Source organism: Aulonocara sp. 'chitande type north' Nkhata Bay, linkage group LG18, assembly GCF_057382095.1.
Source record: "Aulonocara sp. 'chitande type north' Nkhata Bay isolate Kocher_YH1m ecotype deep benthic linkage group LG18, A_spYH_male_GT1.1, whole genome shotgun sequence".
NCBI classification, from domain to species: Eukaryota; Metazoa; Chordata; class Actinopteri; order Cichliformes; family Cichlidae; genus Aulonocara; species Aulonocara sp. 'chitande type north' Nkhata Bay.
Window position 1 is genome coordinate 6,596,766 of NC_141361.1, and position 20,641 is coordinate 6,617,406.

Genomic DNA, 20,641 nt, shown 5'->3' on the forward strand with positions numbered 1-20,641 from the left:
ACAGATAAAAAAAGAGTTGTGTGTTCCCCTTAAGGTGGACTAGACTTTTTTGTCCTTTTTTATGTTTATGCATTGATGTGTTTGCTTCTTACGGGCTGCAGTGAAACTAATTAGGTGTAAAAATCAAGAACAAAGTTTGTTCTCTTCACTTATTGTGCTTTTAACCTGTTACAGTGCAGTGAAATTGTTCTCAGCCTGCTGTTGAGATTGCGGAACAACTGGGTATTGCTTTGTTTGTCATGAGCTGATTAATTCATGTGAAACAAAGATTGTTTTTTTTTCCCATTAATCTTCATTGAACAGAAGCTTTTTGGTGTAACCTGTCCTGGGTACTAACATATGTTGTTACTGCAAGCAACAAAGTGCCTAAAGCTACAGTTTTAAAAGCCTTCTTTGCCAAGTTGTCTGTCATTTGTATGCACAACACTGATTCTTTCCTTGAGTTGCGTGTTTTTTTTATGCTTGAAGGATTATCAGGTCAATGTTAAGCAGCTTAAAAGTGTGTGTGGGGACTATAAAACACTATCACAAACCCTTCAGAATTATTGCTGAAGGACATTAAATTTTTTTTTAGAAAGTCTGGATCCTGGAAAGCAAAATATAAACAAATGAAGGGTGACTCAAAGCTTTTACACAGCACTGCAAGTCTTGTAAAAGATTTTTATTATTGAATATATAAACCAATTTTTCCACACTGGTAGAAACAACATTATTCTGGCATTGTCATCCTCTACTTAACACATTGTTCACACGTATATGTTCTTGTAGGAATACACATTGGGGCATTCCACATACTGAAGACTTGATTAGCTGTAAACACGTGCTTTCAAGTTTTAAGAAAATCAAATCAAATAATAATAGATAATAACTTTATGTATCTACAGCTGGTTCCTACACCACAGGAATGAGGTCTAGGAACAAATTACTCTGTATCAAAGGTGGTATTCTAGATCTTTTAGGACAATATCGTGATTTAATGTGTGAAACAGAATTTAATTATTAGTTGGTCAAAAGTCAATGATGTTGCAGTTTTACACTTGCATCATTGAATCTATCCTCACCTCCTCCATCACCATCTGCTATGCTGCCCATGGACAAAGGCTGGCTGCAGTGCGTCATCCACTAAGGAGAAGGTGATTGGCTGCCCGTACAAGATCACCTGAGACAGGCAAGGAAGAGTGCTGCTGACTCTTCCCACTCCGGACATGAACTGTTTGTCTCCTCAGGGTCCATCAGAACTAACAGCTCAGAGCATAACAGCAGTTTCTTTCACCAGGCTGCTGGACTATTAAACACCCCCCCCACAACTTTGCACATCATCTTCTATTTATTCTCCCTCGCTCCCATTTATGGCCTTTTCATGCATTTTAATTTCTGTTATAATATCTGTGCATATGACTCACTCATATCACTGTGACTCCAGGACAAATTGCTTGTTTGTGTGTAAACCAATTCTGATTCTGAGCTATGGTTTCCCGTCCTTAACATAGATGGCCTCCTTCACTCTGCTTTGCAAAGAGCCTGTCCTTTGTGATTTTACAATATGAGTATTGTTGTCCTCAAAGCAGCTGAGGAGGAGGAACGGGCACTGCGTCAAGTTATTTTAGTTAGTTAATGCAGGTAGTTTGAAAGTTCTTAGATCGTTAGTAGAGATGTAGAGAAACCAACACCGCGAGAAGATCTGTGACTTCACTTATGCATTAAGCTTTTCTTTGGTAATAAATATCCTGATTTATCAAACTTACCCAGAAAGACTTTTTGGTAGGAGTTTATTTTGTTGCTTATAATGACTAACTGCCTGTCAGACACTCACACTCATTGTTTCTTTCCGTGTTTATTTATATGCTCAGCGTCAGTCACAATGCACAATAGCTGGAAAAACCAGTATGTAAAAAAAAGTAAAAGTTCTCTACGAGTCATAGGGCTGATCATTTTCTTATTTAAAAAAGTACACGTAGTGTGCGGTATAGTGCCATAGTTACTTAACTTATGAAGCCTAGTTTACTTTTGAATAAACAATTTCTGACAGATTAGAAATTCAGGGTTCAGGGTTTAGTATATGTGTTCGTTACCATGTTGATGTTGAGCCTAAACACAGACAAGGCCACTAATTATGTGTTATAGATGATTCCTTTAAGATTTATATTTAACTGTAAAACATTATTTATAGTAAATGTTGTTATTCTCTGAAAAACATCAGCAGGTGAAGCAGTCGGTATATTAGGTGACAAAAAACTGGGAAGGGTTAAAGGCAAGACTTCACTGAGCAACAAATGATTGTCACCTGTTTACCATCAAGCCGATCATTAACAGGAAGCAGCAGGTGCAAAGAAAAAAATCATGGGCCGTAATGGAAAGCTCAAACTGTCACTACCTTATTAACTACTTATCTAGTATAATTTCTGCATTTCTGCATTATTATTACTATTTTTTTCACACTTTGTACTGCACTGTGTTTTAATCTCACACCTGGAGTGTGAGACAGTCTCAGGATTAAACCACGACAGGCCAAAGATTAAATCGTTGGGTGTGGCACAACAATGTGTTGAAAAAGAAAGTAACGTTTGCCAACAAATTTATGGTTTAAATATTTAATTCCGACAATTAACTATAGTAAAGTATAGTCATCTATCAATTGAGCTTGAAATGTTTCCCTTCATTTGTTTATAATAATGTTTAATAAAATATACAAATTAAGAATTGTGTAATTTTATACTAAAAATGATAATAATAGCATATAGTGATAATTTGCAGTCAATATATGACACCGTTGTCCATGAATCTGTAGATATAATTACACAGTTATTACACAAGGTTTGATCGTTACTGTGAGCTACAGTGGGGATGAAAGACAATCCTGGCAAAAGCCTCATTTAATACTGTAGCTTGTGTTTAAGTGTTTAATAAATCAGATGAACACACATTCAGATTTTTAATTATTTTTTACATGTGGAAACTGCACGTGAGTCTAACGTTCTGGGTGAAAAAGTGCACAATAGAAGTGAAGAATATAACATGGCATGGTGGAGTGGGTGGGTGTGTTTATCATGTCCTCCTCCCTCAGTCCCAACTGGGCACTGCAGAGCCTGGTTCTGCTGGAGGTTTCTTTGCTTTAAAAGGGAGTTTTTATTTCCACTGTTGCCAAAGTGCTCCAAACTTCATCTTCCTGCACTTGTGTGAGTTCCCAGCTCCTCTGTTAGCAGGATGAAGGCGCCCTCTTGTGTTGACCTCAGTTCACAGACTTTAGTTGTCAACCTGCAGGAAGATGTGTAAAAACTAAATGTCATAAAACACTTTTGAACTAACTTAAAAAAAAATCATAACCCCCAAAACCCAAACTGTCTATGTCACGGTTAGCCAGGCAACCATGTGGAGAGAAGAGGCACTGACAACAGCGCAGCTGTGAGTGAATTTATTTAAAGTGAAAGGCAAAATCCAAACAAAGTCTTAGACAGACAGAACCTGAACTGGGATAAACTAACTAAAAGAACATGAGTAAGGTAGTAAACGTTATGAAAACCTGAACCCCGGGAACGAAGAGCCTGAGACACAGAAGCAGAGCACTGAAAATAATACTGAAAACCAAAACCAAAAATCAATAATAGTACAAAACTCAAAACACTGGGTGGCAGACGCAGGACTGTGACAGTCTTAACAAACAACCCCAAAACAAACAAAAACTGTTTGTTTTGTTTGACTGACAGCTGATCTCTGTGGTGTTGAGAAATGCCACAACCAGCATGGAGAGAAAAAACAATAACGATATATTATAGATTAAAAAGCAGAACAATATGAAAGATTTTGATCTATTTCAGTTTAATAAAACTAGCAGAATCTCCATGAGTGCAAACATCCGGATATGTGATTTCAGAATCCAACAGGGATTCAAGCATGTCACCATTGTATAAAAGTAAAATACAACAATATCAGACAATACCAAAATACTTCATTCTACTTGAGTTTAATGAACTCAGCAGTGTCTCCAAAATTGCAGTAAAGCCAAAGTCCAGCATAGAGCGGCTGAGTGAATGTGGTCTGGACTCTGTGGAGGAGAGTCATGGTTTCAGAGACGCTGTAGAAGGACAAAATACCTGCTCTGTGATCCAGGTACACTCCTACTCTGGAGGAACGAGGACCTGAGACAGGAGTTTGGATGTTGTTGTACCACAATTTATAACGGTTTTGATAACAATTTAATGCCCAAGATTTGTCATTATGTCCAAATTTAGATTCATTCCCACAATCTTCTCTGATAATATTCTTATACGAAACTACTACATAACCTCCTCTCCCTCTCCACTCCACCTCCCAGTAACAACGTCCAGTCAGACTCTCTCTACTCAGGACCTGATATCGTACAGTGAATCTGTCTGGATGATCAGAATAAGACTGTTGTTGATTCATTAATGTTGCTTTTCTGTTCCCCTCTGATAATAACAGCTGTTTGTTTGCTGTGTTTGGATCCAGTGTGATTTCACATGAATATTTTAAGAATCCAGCTCTGGTCTTTGGCTCTGGTGGATCTGACAGTAAAACATCCACTTCAGTGACTGTCAGTGAGATGTTTGTCCATTCCTCTCTCAGAATGTCCTGTAGTTTATCTCTGACCTCTGACACAGCTGCTGTCACATCCTCAAAGTAGCTCAGAGGACGGATATTGATGCTGGATGAGTCTGTAGACTCACTGAGTGCTGACAGTGAGGGGTAGTTGTGTAGAAACTGGATGTGATCCTCTGTGTGTGAGAGCTGCTTCAATAGCTGCTTCAGCTCAGCATCTTTCCTCTTCAGCTCAGTGATCTCCTGCTCCAGCTTCTCCTCAAGCTCTTTGACTCGACTCACTTCAGTTTCCTGCTGGGATCTGATCTGCTGCTTCACATCAGAGCTTCTTTTCTGGATGAGATGGATCAGCTCAGTGAAGATCTTCTCACTGTGCTCCACTGTTTGATCAGCAGACTGATTGATGGCCTCCACCTCCTGTTGAAGCAGCTTCACATCTTTCTCTCTGTCCTGGATTCTCTGCTGGATGTTTTGTCGACTCACCTCCAGCTCTCTCTGCCTCTCAGTCCTTTCTGCTGCAGCTGAGACTGTGTCGTGGCCTTTATGTTCATCCATAGAGCAGAGATAACAGATAATCTGCTGATCAGTACGGCAGAACATTTTCTTCACCTCATCATGACGAGAGCAGATGTTGTCCTGGAGCTTCTTGGATGGTTCCATTAGCTTGTGTTTCTTTAATGGAACCACATCATAATGAGGCTGAAGGTGTTCCTTACAGAAAGATGCCAGACAGAATAAACAGGACTTGAAGGCTTTGATTTTTCTTCCAGTGCAGACATCACAGGCCACATCTTCAGGTCCAGCATAGCAGTGATCAGCAGGAGCAGCTTGGAGTCCAGTCTTCTTCAGCTCCTCCACTAAATCTGCTAACATGGTGTTTTTCACCAGGGCAGGCCTCGGTGTGAAAGTCTGTCTGCACTGAGGGCAGCTGTAGGTTTTCTTCTTTTCCTCTCCATCCCAGTGGATTTTAATACAGTTCATGCAGTAGTTGTGTCCACAGGGAATAGTCACCGGATCCTTCAGTAGATCCAAACAGACTGAACAGCAGAATTTTATTTGATCCATTTGATTCATGTGCTGTGCCGTTTCACCGTCTCTCAGTGACTGTCAGACAGTTTGACTTTCTCTGAACAGAAACAACCTCTGTGCTCTGAAGGGAAACAGATCTCTGCTCTTGTTCACCTCCTACAGGAAATGAGGCTCACCAGCAACTGCATTTACACCATGTTGTTTAGACCCATCCTGATACAGACACATCTGTGAAGGGAGGCGCTAAAAATATCTTGGCAGAGTGACAATGAGTTGTTTATAAGAGCCAGGGTATGGCTGCAGTTCTATTGTGCAGTCACAGACACACTCTGTTCTATCCAAAGTTTTGTAGAATTCAAAATGTTATTTGAGTTTTCCGATCTCCTTGCTGTGCAGCTTTGCCCTCACTGACTGACACTTTCTGAATTCCGTAGCAAAAAAAATTTGCTACTCGTGTTCACATCTTAAAGGAAATGAGACTTACTGCACATACACCATAAATTTTAGATACACCCTAATACAGATTGGTCCGTAAATGGTAGGTACCACAAGTCATAAAATCACGAGGCACTGTTTTCAGGGTGTGTTATGTTTGCATTACAGTGTGCTGTAACAACTGCGACCTAGTTAATCTTTGATAGATGGACCTGGAGATTTGACATTTGGAATGTAACAACCAGGGACTTTGTATTTGTTACGTTTTTAAAATCTTTATCAAAATTAATGAAGCTATAATGAATTAAGGTCACACTTTAAATTTTAAATCGTTTCAATGTTAGTTCCTTCCTGCACTTTGTGAATGAGACACGGCTCCTGTTGACCTCTTACACAAAATGAGGCTCTTTAGCAACTATGTAAACACCATGCATTTTCAATACAGGCTTAAACAAACTTGTCTGTAAAGGGAATGTAACACAGAGTCATAAAGAGCTTTATCTGTGACAGGCAGGGTGTGCTATGTTTTCTTCATGTCATGCAATAACAACAGTGACCTAGTTACACTTTGGTTGTTGGACTTGTTGGAGCTGTAAGATTCAGCAAGCAACACCAGGGGATTTTTAAAAAAAAAAAACATTTTTTAAAACCTAAGCAAAAACATTGCGTTTCAATGAATAAAGACCAAACTTTATATTTAGAAACATCTTCATCCAAGTTCTTTCCCACACTTTGAGAATGAGGCATTGGTACAACTGTACAGTCACACTGTAACAAATCAAACTCATTTTTAGATGAGAAGACTGTATGAGAAGCATTACACCAGATATTTGATATGTATTTTGTTTATTTAACACAAATCTAAACTTTGATGTCGTCATGGTCCTGGGTCATTAGACCCAGTGTTTGTGTTTAATATTGGTATCATCTGCTGCTTCACATCAGAGCTTCTTTTCTGGATGAGATGGATCAGCTCAGTGAAGATCTTCTCACTGTGCTCCACTGTTTGATCAGCAGACTGATTGATGGCCTCCACCTCCTGTTTCTCACAGTAAGAGATCAAAAATGCCAGACAGGACTTGAAAGCTTTGATTTTTCTTCCAGTGCAGACATCACAGGCCACATCTTCAGGTCCAGCATAGCAGTGATCAGCAGGAGCAGCTTGGAGTCCAGTCTTCTTCAGCTCCTCCACTAAATCTGCTAACATGGTGCTTTTCATCAGGACAGGCCTCGCTGTGAACGTCTGTCTGCACTGAGAGCAGCTGTAGATTTTCTTCTTTTCCTCTTCATCCCAGAAGCTTTTAATACAGTTCATGGAGTAGCTGTGTCCACAGGGAATAGTCACCGGATGCTTCAGTTCTTCAAGATCTCTGCTCTTGTTCACCTCCTACAGGAAATGCTGTTTAGACCCATCCTGATCAAACACATCTGTGAAGGGAGGCTCTAAAGAATGATTCTGACAGAGATACAAATGGCATTTAAGGAAGGCAATGTTTGTGTTTGTCTGATGTGTTTGTGTGATTTGCAGGAGCATGCAGCAATACGTTTGACCCAGTTAAACTTTGATACAGTGGGATGCAAAAGTTTGGGCAACCTTGTTAATAGTCATTATTTTTCTGTATAAATCGTTGGTTGTTACAATAAAAAACATCAGTTAAATATATCATATAGGAGACACACACAGTGATATTTGAGAAGTGAAATGAAGTTTAATGGATTTACAGAAAGTGTGCAATAAATGTTTAAACAAAGTCAGGCAGGTGCATAAATTTGGGCACTGTTGTCATTTTATTGATTCCAAAACCTTTAGAACTAATTATTGGAGCTCAAATTGGCTTAGTAAGCTCAGTGACCCCTGACCTACATTTACAGGTGAATCCAATAATGAGAAAGAGTATTTAAGGGGGGCAAACTGTAAGTTTCCCTCTTTTAATTTTCTCTGAAGAGTAGCAACATGGGGGTCTCAAAACAACTCTCCAATGACCTGAAGACAAAGACTGTTCACCATCATGGTTTAGGGGAAGGACACAGAAAGTTGTCTCAGAGATTTAAGCTGTCCGTTTCCACAGTTAGGAACATACTGAGAAAATGAAAGACCACAGGCTCAGTTCAAGTTAAGGCTCGAAGTGGCAGACCAAGACAAATCTCGGATAGACAGAAGCGACGATTGGTGAGAACATTCCGAGTCAACACACAGACCAGCACCAAAGACCTACAACATCATCTTGCAGCAGATGGAGTCACTGTGCATCGTTCAACCATTTCAGGCACTTTACACAAGGAGATGCTGTATGCAAGAGTGATGCAGAGGAAGCCTTTGCTCCGCCCACAGCACAAACAGAGCCGATTGAGGTTTGCTAAAGCACATTTGGACAAGCCAGCTTCATTCTGGAATAAGGTGCTGTGGGCTGAGCAAACTAAAAATGAGCTATTTGGGCATAACAAGGGATGTTATGTATGGAGGAAAAAGAACACAGCAGTCCAAGAAAAACACCTGCTACCTACAGTAAAATATGGTGGTGGCTCCATCATGCTGTGGGGCTGCGTGGCCAGTGCAGGGACTGGGAATCTTGTCAAAGTTGAGGGACACATGGATTCCACTCAGTATCAGCAGATCCTGGAGACCAATATCCAGGAATCAGTGACAAAGCTGGATTTTTCAACAAGACAACGACCCGAACCACTACTCAAAATCCACTAAGGCTTTCATGCAGAGGAACAAGTACAATGTTCTGGAATGGCCATCTCAGTCCCCAGACCTGAAAATTACTGAAAATCTGGGGTGTGAGTTAAAGAGAGCTGTCCATGCTCGGAAGCCATCAAACCTGAATGAACTAGAGATGTTTAGTAAAGAGGAATGGTCCAAAATACCTTTCAACCACAATCCAGACTCTCATTGGAACCTACAGGAAGCGTTTAGAGGCTGTAATTTCTGCAAAAAATGTGGTGTCCAAATTTATGCACCTGCCTGATTTTGTTTAAACATTTATTGCACACTTTCTGTAAATCCAATAAACTTCATTTCACTTTTCAAATATCACTGTGTGTGTCTCCTATATGATATATTTAACTGATGTTTTTTATTGTAACATCCAACGATTTATACAGGAAAAATAATGACTATTAACAAGGTTGCCCAAACTTTTGCATCCTACTGTAATTTTACACAAAACACCAGTTTGTTTAAATTATTTAAAATGTTCAGCAAACTTCTATCTTCTATCTAATGAATAAAAATGCATTGTGTGATCCTCTTGCACTGAATCTGTGAGACACTGTAAGATGAGCCCTCGGTTGTCATAAATCCAGTCCCACATCCATGACAACGAGATGTCCTCGATGTGGCATCATGCGGGCAAAAAAAACACAAAGCACAAATAACATCACATGATGAGGCCTGTGGGTGTTTTAAACTGCTGGGAAGTGATGAAAGAACAGCACTTATTGCCCTCCTCCTCTACAGAGCGATAGTTTCTCTACTTGAACACAAATGGCCTCCTTCCTTTTGTCAAACAGCCTGTCTGTTTCTCAGGATCTGTACATTGTCCTCAACACCGTATAACAACTTACTTATTCTGGATTGAGAGTCCAGACAGTCAGAAAAATGGAGGGATTTAAAGAGGAGACTTTAAAGTCTTTAAACTTAAAGAGGAGACTTTCTTGATTTTCAGTAGCCGAATGACTGAATTAAATTCACAAAGTATCTTTAAGTTAAAAAAACTGGCTCACGATAAAGTGCCGAACCACAAAAAACAGAACAATAAAGACAAGCGTCTTTAAAGATGACTCAAAAACAGTTGTAGGAGCAGTTTTATGAACCATGTTCTGTTAATATACTGACTGACCAGCAGCAACACTCTGACTCAGTGTTTCCATCTGTGTTTATTTCCATCTTTACATGAGAAACATCACCTGAACAGTGAGAGTGATAACTTCAGTTAAACAAAAGTACTTATATTGTGTGGTATACTATGATACTAACTTATTGTAAACATATACTGCTTAAGAGCAACACAGCAAATCAAAGAGTCACAACTATAAACATCCAATGATGAAACACACGTGATGCATTTAAAGTTTAATTGTAAAATTCAAGGAGACAAACCAGAAACAAAAGCAAAGAGTTAAAAGAAGACATTTGAAAATGAAAACAAGACGTCACTGAGCAACAACCTGACAGAACGAGAGCCAACTGTTTACTATCAGAACTGAGGCTGATCATTAACAGGGAGCAGCAGGTAACAAGGTCATCAGCAGTGGAGGAAAGTATGGAAGTAATACTCAGCTTCATATTTGAAGATACTCGAGTATCTTAGCTGCAGGTCTGGAACAATTTACATACGAAGTCATATTAAAAACATGAAAAGCTCCAATAACTCCAAGTAGGAACAAAGACATTTAAAGTTATCAAATGATCCACAGAGATTATATAACCGTACAAAACACGAAAAGAAAATCTGGCATCAGAACTGTTTTAAATTTCCTCTCATCCATTTGTTTCTCTTTGCAAACCCACTGAAAATCTAACTCTACATAAAGCAGATCAAACCACTGAGACACAAATTAAATTGCTGCTTCCACTTGGATGCATCAGTTTCAGGACTCTAATAACATCATATATAAAAATATAGCAGATTCAGGCATTATTTTACTGCCGTGAGAAAATCTACTTTGTACTTTACTCTGTTTTACATAATAAGTCTAAACAGCATTTCCTAAACTCTTCAGCTACCAAAAAAACAAAACAAAGACTAAAAGGTCATAGGTGATGATGATGATGGTGTGGAGGAGGAGGTGAAATAAAAAGTCACTGTTGTCATAGAATACTGTGTCTCTAGATACTTGCAAGTCTTGAATACCACTTCTTATTCTTGAAATGTAACAATGATGATAAAAAGAAAAAAAATAATCTTGCAGGTCGTCTCATTTATGCTCCGAGCTCAATGAACTCTGCAGTGGCTCTGTGATATCCACTGAACCAAAGTCCAGCATAGAGCGGCTGATTGAATGCGGTCTGAACTCTGTGGAGGAGAGTCATGCTTTCAGAGACGCTGTAGAAAGCCAGGACACCTGCACTGTGATCCAGGTACACTCCGAGCCGGGACGTCCACGGGCCCGAGACGGCTGTTTTCACGCTGTTGTGTATGAATTTGTAGCTGCTGCTGCAATTACACTCCAGCGCCCAGGACTTGTCGTTGAATCCAAACGCGCACTCGTTCATGGACCCCTCTCTGCTGATATCTTTGTATGCCAGCGCCACTGTGACTCTCTTCCTGCACCACTCCACCTCCCAGTAACGACGGCCGGTCAGGCTCTGGTTACTCAGGACCTGCCTCCACCTAATGAATCTGTCCAGGTGAGTAGGATAAGACTGCTCCTCTCTCATTAATGTCGCTCTCCTGTTCCCCTCTGATAATGACAGCTGTGTGTTTACGGTGTTGGGATCCAGCGTGATTTGGAATGAATATTTTAAGAAGTCAGCTCTGGTCTTTGGCTCTGTTTGTGGGTTTACATCAACCACGGGTGAAACATCCACCCAGGTGTCCCTCAGGATGTCCTGTACTTTAGCTCTGAGCTTGGACACAGCTGCTGTCACCTCCCCAAAGAAGCTCAGAGGAAGGATTTTGGTTCTGGGTAACTCTGTAGGTGGATGAGTGAATGAAGGAAGGCGATGCAGAAACTGGTTGTGATCCTCTGTGTGTGAGAGCTCCTCCAGTTCAGCGTCTTTCCTTTTCAGGTCAGTGATCTCCTGCTCCAGCTCCTGCTGAAGCTCTTTGATTCGATTCTGTTCGGCTTTCTGCAGGGATCTGATCCGATACATCACATCAAAGCTTCTTTTTTTGATCTGCTGGGTGAGTTGATCAAAAACGCTCCTGCTCTCCTTCAGGGCTTTATCTGCAGAGAGATTGATTTTCTCCACCTCCAGCTTAAGCAGCTTCACGTCCTTTTGTCTGGTCTCGATTCTCTGCTTGATTTTTTGCCTGCTTGACCCCAGCTCGGTCTGACCGTCACCGTTCATTCCCACATTAAGTCCACTGTTCTTCAGCTCCTCCACCAACTCTTCTAACGTGGTGTTTGCTGCCAGGTCAGGCCGCGCTGTGAAGGACTTCCTGCACTTTGGGCAGCTGTAGGTGGCATTCCTGTCCTCCTTATCCCAGTGGGAATTAATGCAGTTGGTACAGTAGCTGTGACCACAGGAAACAGTCACCGGATCCTTTAACAAATCCAAACAGATCAAACAACAGGTCTTTTTATCCAGAAGGACGCCTTTCTCTGCCATTTCTCCCCGTAAGTGTGGACAGAAACACGTGTGTGCGCTCCGATTCAAACCAAACCCTCCTCCTCTGGTTTCTGTTTAGCCGCAGATCTGCGTTTGAATGGAACCTTTCAGCTCACGCAGTCACGCGCTGGTTACACCCATCCTCACACTTGTAGATCGGCGACGGGGAGAGCGTGAAGACGAGCATGCGCAGAGCATGCGCAGTTAGAGCGGGAACGGGTTGTCTTAAAGTGGCAGTTTCATTTGAAGATAAAATGAAAATAGAATTCACATCGTGAAAAGAGATGTTTAATTTATTTTTTACTGTAAAACTGAAATATTAAAAAAAAGGCTGACGGAGGAAGAGGAAAGACAAATGATTTTAAAGTTATAAAATCAGAATCATCTTTATTACCATGTATGTGCCAAAAACCTGTGACAAAGTTGGCCTGTCTGTCAGAACTCTGGCAGTTTTTCAGCCAACAGGCCCTTAGACGGGCAGCCCAATCATCAACGACCCCTCTCACATTCTTCACCCCGCATTTCAGCGGCTCCTCTCTGAGCGAAGCCTCCTGCAGGACTGAGAGGAGGAGAGCCACCTTTGTCCCCAAAGCCACCCTGCTTTTTAACTCCAGCCGATAAGACGATTTCCCACACCAGAAACATAAACTACACTACACTCTTTTTGTGCTGCTGACACTTTACTCACGTTTAGTCACTCAGTTATTTATTCAGCTATTCAGTCACTTTAATTTTAAAACTGTGTAATTTTAAAACTGTGTATACTGTATATTCTGTGTATTTATTATCTCACTCTTATTGCCTGTATCTGCCCTGCCCTTATCTTCAACGCCATGCTGCTCTGTTGTATCTTAATTGCCCCTTGGGGATAAATAAAGTCTTTCTGATTCTGCGCACACATCCAAGGAAATGGGTTCTGTTTCTTTGCTTTTCAGTAAACTTATCAGAAAAAATGAACAGACAGCAACAACATGTATAACATATTTATGTGTACAAAGATACTGGAATAAATAATGGAGTAAATAAGGGATGGATAACTGGTTATTATGAATACAGAACTTGAGAATATAACTTGATGACATACATATATATCTGCTTAAGTGTTTGACCAGTAAGCATCCTGCAGGGGGTCTGGTAGTGGGGGCTGTGATGTCCTACAGGGCGACAGGTCTGTAGTCATTTAACTCAGTGACAGAGGGTTTTTTTTTTTTAGACCGCGATGATTGTGGAGTGCTTGAAGCAGGAGGGGACTTCACACAGGTCCAGGGATCTGCTGAAGATCTGTGTGATGATGGGAGCCAGCTGGTCAGCTCAGACTTTGGGGCAGGAGGGTGACTCACTGTCTGTTACCTGTGTTTTGTCTGCTGAAGAGTTACCTCACATCTTCTTCACAGTGTAGATGGTGAGTCAGTAAGGAGGGGTGGGTGGTGGTGGGAAGTGGTGTGTGATGTGGTTGGAGAGGGTGAGGGGTGTGAAGATGTGATCGTTAAACCTGCAGGAAAACATTCAGGTCTTTGACCAGTTGATTGTTCTCCCTGGTGTGGGGGGATGGTCTCCTGTGGTTGGTGATATCCTGCAGTCCTCTCCACATTGATGCAGGGTCGTTACCTGAAAACTTGGCGCAGAAACTGATGGAAGATGTTACAGCACCGGTGAGATCATCAGGTCTGTAGCTGTGGCCTCAAAAACACTCCAGTCTGTGCTGTCAAAGCACTAATGAATTTACATTGGTTGTTAAAGGGAAAGATTAAATATATGAAAAATAGAAAAACTGGAAATTCTGTTTATGTGACACTTTTAAAAGCATAGAGAAAATAAAGAGAGTACAAAATAAGCACATAAAGTGTACGTGTCCTCTTTAGGAACATGAAAGTGATCTTTTTGTCAGAACACACATTAACAAACTGTAGACCCACCAGATGAGACCCTGAAACTCCAATGATGCTGATGGATGTGGCCCTCTGACCTCACACACTAATTTGTTCATGAAGACAGAGGTGTGGTTATTTTTCACCACTGTTGTAGATGAAAGCTTTTTAAATGTTTATCATATTTTCTTGGTTAGAAAAGACCAGAGAATGACATAAAACACGAGTTCAAAATATGCTGCTGGAGGTCAAAGAGTCCTTAAGTCTCATGGGTGATAAATTTTAACAAGTCCTGGTTTTAAATTTGGAGTTTCATTATTATTATTTTGTGTCTGAGTCACTTTTTATGGAGGCTTCTGTCCAAAGTGAAATGTCTGAGGGCTGAAGCTCTTCTTCACTGCTTTTAGTCGGCATTAAACAAAAGTGCATCAGAGTCAACATCTGGTAAGAAATGAGACACAGCAGCTGATCGAATCATTTCATGTTGAGATCTTCAGACAAAATGATCATGAATACAAATAAATGACAGCAGCCTCCAGCTGCTCTGTCGTCACCATTACTGTTTCATGATGTAGTTGTTCTGCTGAAACTGACCTATTTTTCTCTTGTTATGAAGAGTAATACTGTGGTTTTAAATGTGGCCCATATGGTGCATTTACAAAGCTGTTGATTTTTTTTCGTTCAAGAGGAATAAAAGGCTTGGATCTGTAACTTTATTTAGCAAAGTTAGAGAGCCAAGCTAAATGAAAGAGTTTGACTCAGCCAGTCACATTTTTAACAGGTGCTATGAAAATGTTAACGTCAGGAACAAAGTGAAATTACAGGGACCAGAAAAGGTGTGGAAAAAAAGACGTGTATTATTGCAATCACCCCCAGAGAGGCGCTGTAGATGACAGACAACATATTAAGAGAGTCCACATAGTCATTTTATGAGATTTTTACTGTTCATGTTAAACCATGGTGTTTGCTGATACAGTGTTAGTCAATTATTTAGTTTGGAGTTTAATCTAACTAATGATGCTTTGATCCAGTTTACCAGGATCTATGACACAGTGCACTTTATGATAAAGGCTTTATTCAGCCTAAAAACATGGCAGAATGTAAAACATGTGGACAAACTGAGCTGAGGTGCTTTAACCTCCTCTACATCCCTGTTAGCAGGATGAAGCTCTTGTGCATCACTTTCAGATTTCACTTGTTAACCTGCAGGAAGACAAAACGTAACTGAGCCTTCAGCAGCTTCAACATCATCAGTAAAGACAGATTTAAATATGTGTAACATCACACTGTGTCAGTTTGTTCACAGGAGTCACAACCTGTAACACTGATGCTGCATTCAAGGACCATTAAAAACATTTTAAAGGACTTAAGAACATGAAGAAAATGTGACTTGTTTCTCTGTAATGAAGCTGTTTTAGTGAAGAAAGTTGAAAGGTCACAGAGCGACTGCTGAATCTTCTGCTCTAAACATGAACTCTGAACTTTGTGATGCTTCAGGAGGAAAACTGCTTCAGCTATTCTCTCAGATTAGTTTCATATTTTCTGCATCAGATTTGAGTGAGATCCTGGAATGAAGACAGAAGAAAAGACTTTGTTCAAAGTTTGATTTATAGTCAAACCTTCCAGTTTATTCACACAATAAAACATCAACACAATATACGAATTCATTCATTAAAATCACAGTTTTTCCTCATTTGTTTGATGATTTTGACAAAAACAAACACACACATGGTCTGCCATACTCATAAAGAGAAATGTCGACATTTTTCAATACAAATATTCCAGAAACATTTAGAGGATAGAGAAGTTTACATTTTCATGTGGAGAAATATTTTAGTAAATCAAAAATGATGATGAGCAGTGATAGCCTCCATAAACAGTCACAGGAAAGATCTCCTTTAAAAACTCAGAAACATCAAGAGAACAACTAGAAGATGTGGAGGTACCACCCATAATGTTTGAGTGACAGCTGATCTCTGTGCAGAAATGGAGAGAAAATAAAATGAAACTAAAATACAGATTTAAACCCACAATATGAAAGACTTCAGTCTATTTCACTTTAATCAACTCAGCAGTATCTTCACTATAGTAAACCAACAGTCCAGCATAGAGCGGCTGAGTGAATGTGGTCTGGACTCTGTGGAGGAGAGTCATGGTTTCAGAGACGCTGTAGAAGGACAAAATACCTGCTCTGTGATCCAGGTACACTCCTACTCTGGAGGAATGAGGACCTGAGACAGGAGTTTGGATGTTGTTGTACCAAAATGTATAACTGTTGTTGTCACAATCTAATGACCAAGATTTGTCATTACATCCAAATACACACTCATTCACACTCCCTGTTCTGCTGATATTCTTGTATGCGACTGCTACATCAACTCTCCCTCTCCACTCCACCTCCCAGTAACAACGTCCAGTTAGACTCTCTCTACTCAGGACCTGTTTATACGAAGTAAATCTGTCTGGATGATCAGAATAATGTTTTTGTTTCATTAAGGTTGCTTTTCTGTTCCCCTCTGATAATAACAGCTCTTTGTATGCTGTGTTTGGATCCAGTGTGATTTCACATGAATATTTTAAGAATCCAGCTCTGGTCTTTGGCTCTGGTGGATCTGACAGTAAAACATCCACTTCAGTGACTGTCAGTGAGATGTTTGTCCATTCCTCTCTCAGAATGTCGTGTAGTTTATCTCTGACCTCTGACACAGCTGCTGTCACATCCTCAAAGTAGCTCAGAGGACGGATATTGATGCTGGATGAGTCTGTAGAATCACTGAGTGCTGACAGTGAGGGGTAGTTGTGTAGAAACTGGATGTGATCCTCTGTGTGTGAGAGCTGCTTCAGCTCAGCATCTTTCCTCTTCAGCTCAGTGATCTCCTGCTCCAGCTTCTCCTGAAGCTCTTTGACTCGACTCGCTTCAGCTTCCTGCTGGGATCTGATCTGCTGCTTCACATCAGAGCTTCTTTTCTGGATGAGATGGATCAGCTCAGTGAAGATCTTCTCACTGTGCTCCACTGTTTGATCAGCAGACTGATTGATGGCCTCCACCTCCTGTTGAAGCAGCTTCACATCTTTCTCTCTGTCCTGGATTCTCTGCTGGATGTTTTGTCGACTCACCTCCAGCTCTCTCTGCCTCTCAGTCCTTTCTGCTGCAGCTGAGACTGTGTCGTGGCCTTTATGTTCATCCACAGAGCAGAGATAACAGATACTCTGCTGATCAGTACGGCAGAACATCTTCATCACCTCATCATGACGAGAGCAGATGTTCTCCTGGAGCTTCTTGGAGGGCTCCACCAGCTTGTGTTTCTTTAATGGAGCCACATCATAATGACGCTGAAGGTGTTTCTCACAGTAAGATGCCAGACAGAATAAACAGGACTTGAATGCTTTCACTTTTCTTCCAGTGCAGACATCACAGGCCACATCTTCAGGTCCAGCATAGCAGTGATCAGCAGGAGCAGCTTGGAGTCCAGTCTTCTTCAGCTCCTCCACTAAATCTGCTAACATGGTGTTTTTCACCAGGACAGGCCTCGCTGTGAAAGTCCTCCGGCACTGAGGGCAGCTGTAGATTTTCCTGTTTTCCTCTCCATCCCAGTGGGTTTTAATACAGTTCATGCAGTAGCTGTGTCCACAAGGAATAGTCACCGGATCCTTCAGTAGATCCAAACAGACTGAACAGCAGAATTTTGTTTGATCCATTTGATTCATGTGCTGTGCCGTTTCACCGTCTCTCAGTGACTGTCCGACAGTTTGACTTTCTCTGAACAGAAACAACCTCTGTGCTCTGAAGGGAAACAGATCTCTGCTCTTGTTCACCTCCTACAGGAAATGAGGCTCACCAGCAACTGCATTTACACCATGTTGTTTAGACCCATCCTGATACAGACACATCTGTGAAGGGAGGCAACAACAAGTCATAAATGCTTATTTCATCAGTGCCAGGGTTTGTTATGTTTGATTTACAATATGCAGTTAAAACTGTGACCTAGCTAACCTTGTTAACTAGTAACTTAGCCTATACGAAATGCCTTGTGGCGATGATTTAAGTAAGGTAAAACTTTATTGGTATAGTACCTTTTGAGATAATAATAAAGCGCTCCATGATAACGCTGGTTACACCCTTGTGCACAGGTGTCAAAACTCCAGTCCTTGAGGTCCTGAAACTTTTACATGTGTCGCTGCTCCAACACACCTCAATAAAATTAGATTAATTAGCAAGAGCCCTGACTGCATACTGAGGTGACAATTCAGCCATTAGATTCATGTTATAGCAGCTCATGAATGAACGTGGCACAATATAAGCATTTTTATTGTTGAAGTACATTTTTTCCCAACACTTTCATTTATTTCAAACTAGAAAATGCATTTTCTGAAGAAACTGCAGTGTGAATGCTGATAACTGAACGTTTTGAGTTGAAATAATTGCTGAATGTTAAGTTAAAAATGTTGAGGTTTAGGGGTTCCCACCTCAGCATGTAGTCAAGACTCTTGCTAATGACCTACTCATTTTATTCAGGTGTGTTGCAGCAGGGACACATGTAAAAGTTTCAGGACTTTGACACCCCTGCCCTTGTGGATTAAACAGGATGAATTTGTTACACTCTTAACTCATCTAAACAAGGCATTTTGTAGAGGGTACAGCAGCCATGGCAGTTTTTCTTGAAACAACTAATCTCACGTGTTGACTTTTTCTCAAAATAAGCATGGGAACAACTGTCTACAATAAATCAAACATGTTTTACTCATTATGTAAGAATTATTATACAAATGACCAGTGCCAAGTGGGCTGCCACAAATGATGATTTTGATCGTCGACTAGTCACCGATTATTTTTGCGATTAGTTGACTGATCAGACCATGCATCCATTGGACGCACAGCTTACTGCACTAGCATGACCCATCCTCCAAATCCGGGGAAAAGGACGACGCATTTGTCGGAGCCTTCGTCGCGTCGCTGTAACGCATTTGGCCTACAAATGCGGCCTCCGAAGGATGCCGCCCCTGAATTTGGACAGAGCTACGATGCCGGAGACTGCTTCTTCTTCTTTTGCCTTTAACGGCAGCTGGCATGCTTGAACATGCATTGCTGCCATCTTCTGTTTCAGTCCGTTATTACACTCTTAAATCCTACTGCTTATTCCTGTCTTTCAGGATCTTACAAAGCTTCAAACGACGCGTCGACTATTAAATTAGTGGTTTACGATTTTGATAAACGACGTAATAATGACTAGTCGACTAATCTTGGCAGCCCTAATGCCAAGTGTACTGTGGTGTAAAAAAGTCATTAACTGCATGCTTGCTTCACCTACTTAGCTTTAGTATTTTAATTTCTTAACTGGACATCCAAAGCTTTGCTCACTGCAGCTGTATTGCGCAGTTATGTTACACCCCTGAAAGCAGAGGGGAAATTAAGAGTGATTTTCAAGTGATTCTCTCATGCAGTAGTTTAATGCAATGAAAAATGAACATAAGTAATTCACATTGCGTACTGCTCAATGTCACACAGTGGAAGAAAGAGCTAATTAATAACCAAAAAATAACAATTGAGTGCTTACTATTTGTATCTGAACATGTTTCTGTACAAAATAGATAACAATAGAAACGTTTGTAGCTCCTGCCGTTAGCTTAATGGCCATTGTGCAACTGAGGCTCAAAACCGCGGTCTACCCACTAAAAATCTATAATAAAATGTTTCTGAAGCTCACAAAATAACGAAAGACTACCTATAAAATATCTCAACAACGTACAGAGTATAAAATATCATGTTTTGATCACCATTACCTTAAAACACGGAGGAAAGAATGACGAGGGTGATTTTGAGATGCTTCTCTTCTGCAGTAGTTTTGTAATGAGGAGAGAGCGCGCGAAAGCCCCCTGGTAGAGAAAGAAGCCATTACCAATCGATCCCAGAAAAGACTTACTAGCCGATTACTGATGTACAGATCGCAGTTCTCTTGAATCAAATGACAACCATTAATGCAACATGAAAAATAACCAATTTAAAACAATTTCGCAGTGTATTTACATTGTTTTCAGGCTTAAGAATTTGTATTAACTGAGTGCCTTTTTTTTTACTGTCAACTCTTTTAGTACAAAATCAACTTATGAATAACACCTGTATGGAGTCTTTTGGTACTGCTAAGGGGCTATAAGGGTAGTTTTCCACCCTGTCACAGTTACAGCAGCACTTTGTATCATCCACAGTCCTGAAAATTTTGGTGCATTGTTGTATTGTTTGGTTATATTTTTAAAAAATTTGAAAACGAAAAAACTTTTTGTTATTCGTGAATGTATTTTACTGTATTTATTACCAGTGCAAATAATTCAATTATTCATAATGGGCACTCCAGTTTACAAAAAACTTGAAGGAATTTAAAATTTAACAAATTATAGATAAAAAGATCAAAACTAGCCATTTAAATCCTGCCTCAGTTTTTGTAGCAAATCTTAAAAAGAATATTCAACATAAAAA

The 20,641-nt window shown here is 40.4% G+C and overlaps 3 protein-coding genes across 6 annotated transcripts; all 3 read right to left on the reverse strand.

Annotated features, from left to right (window-relative positions):
* Positions 1-3,023: 3,023 nt before the first annotated feature.
* LOC147307860 (E3 ubiquitin/ISG15 ligase TRIM25-like) lies at positions 3,024-5,678 on the reverse strand. Of its 2 annotated transcripts, XM_086272697.1 has the most exons (2): positions 4,840-5,678; positions 3,942-4,120 (listed from the first exon to the last, which is right to left on the reverse strand). In XM_086272697.1, exons 1-2 carry the CDS (start codon positions 5,629-5,631, stop codon positions 4,064-4,066), a joined length of 849 nt encoding a protein of 282 aa, XP_086128823.1. In that variant the 5' UTR covers positions 5,632-5,678; the 3' UTR covers positions 3,942-4,063. The 2 variants fall into 2 exon arrangements, with proteins under 2 accessions (XP_086128822.1, XP_086128823.1); XM_086272696.1 differs by having other exon boundaries at positions 3,024-5,676.
* A 4,408-nt stretch (positions 5,679-10,086) lies between these two features.
* LOC147307861 (tripartite motif-containing protein 16-like) lies at positions 10,087-12,464 on the reverse strand. Its single transcript, XM_086272015.1, has one exon. The coding sequence runs from the start codon at positions 12,299-12,301 to the stop codon at positions 10,949-10,951; it is 1,353 nt and encodes a 450-aa protein (XP_086128141.1). The 5' UTR covers positions 12,302-12,464; the 3' UTR covers positions 10,087-10,948.
* A 3,432-nt stretch (positions 12,465-15,896) lies between these two features.
* On the reverse strand, positions 15,897-20,006 carry LOC147307862 (tripartite motif-containing protein 16-like). 3 transcript variants are annotated; one of them, XM_086272011.1, is made up of 2 exons: positions 19,951-20,006; positions 15,897-18,060 (listed from the first exon to the last, which is right to left on the reverse strand). In XM_086272011.1, the coding sequence occupies exon 2, from the start codon at positions 17,875-17,877 to the stop codon at positions 16,219-16,221; it is 1,659 nt and encodes a 552-aa protein (XP_086128137.1). In that variant the 5' UTR covers positions 17,878-18,060; positions 19,951-20,006; the 3' UTR covers positions 15,897-16,218. The 3 variants fall into 3 exon arrangements, with proteins under 3 accessions (XP_086128137.1, XP_086128138.1, XP_086128139.1); XM_086272012.1 differs by having other exon boundaries at positions 19,479-19,999; XM_086272013.1 differs by lacking the exon at positions 19,951-20,006 and having other exon boundaries at positions 15,897-16,384; positions 17,086-19,014.
* Positions 20,007-20,641: the final 635 nt, after the last annotated feature.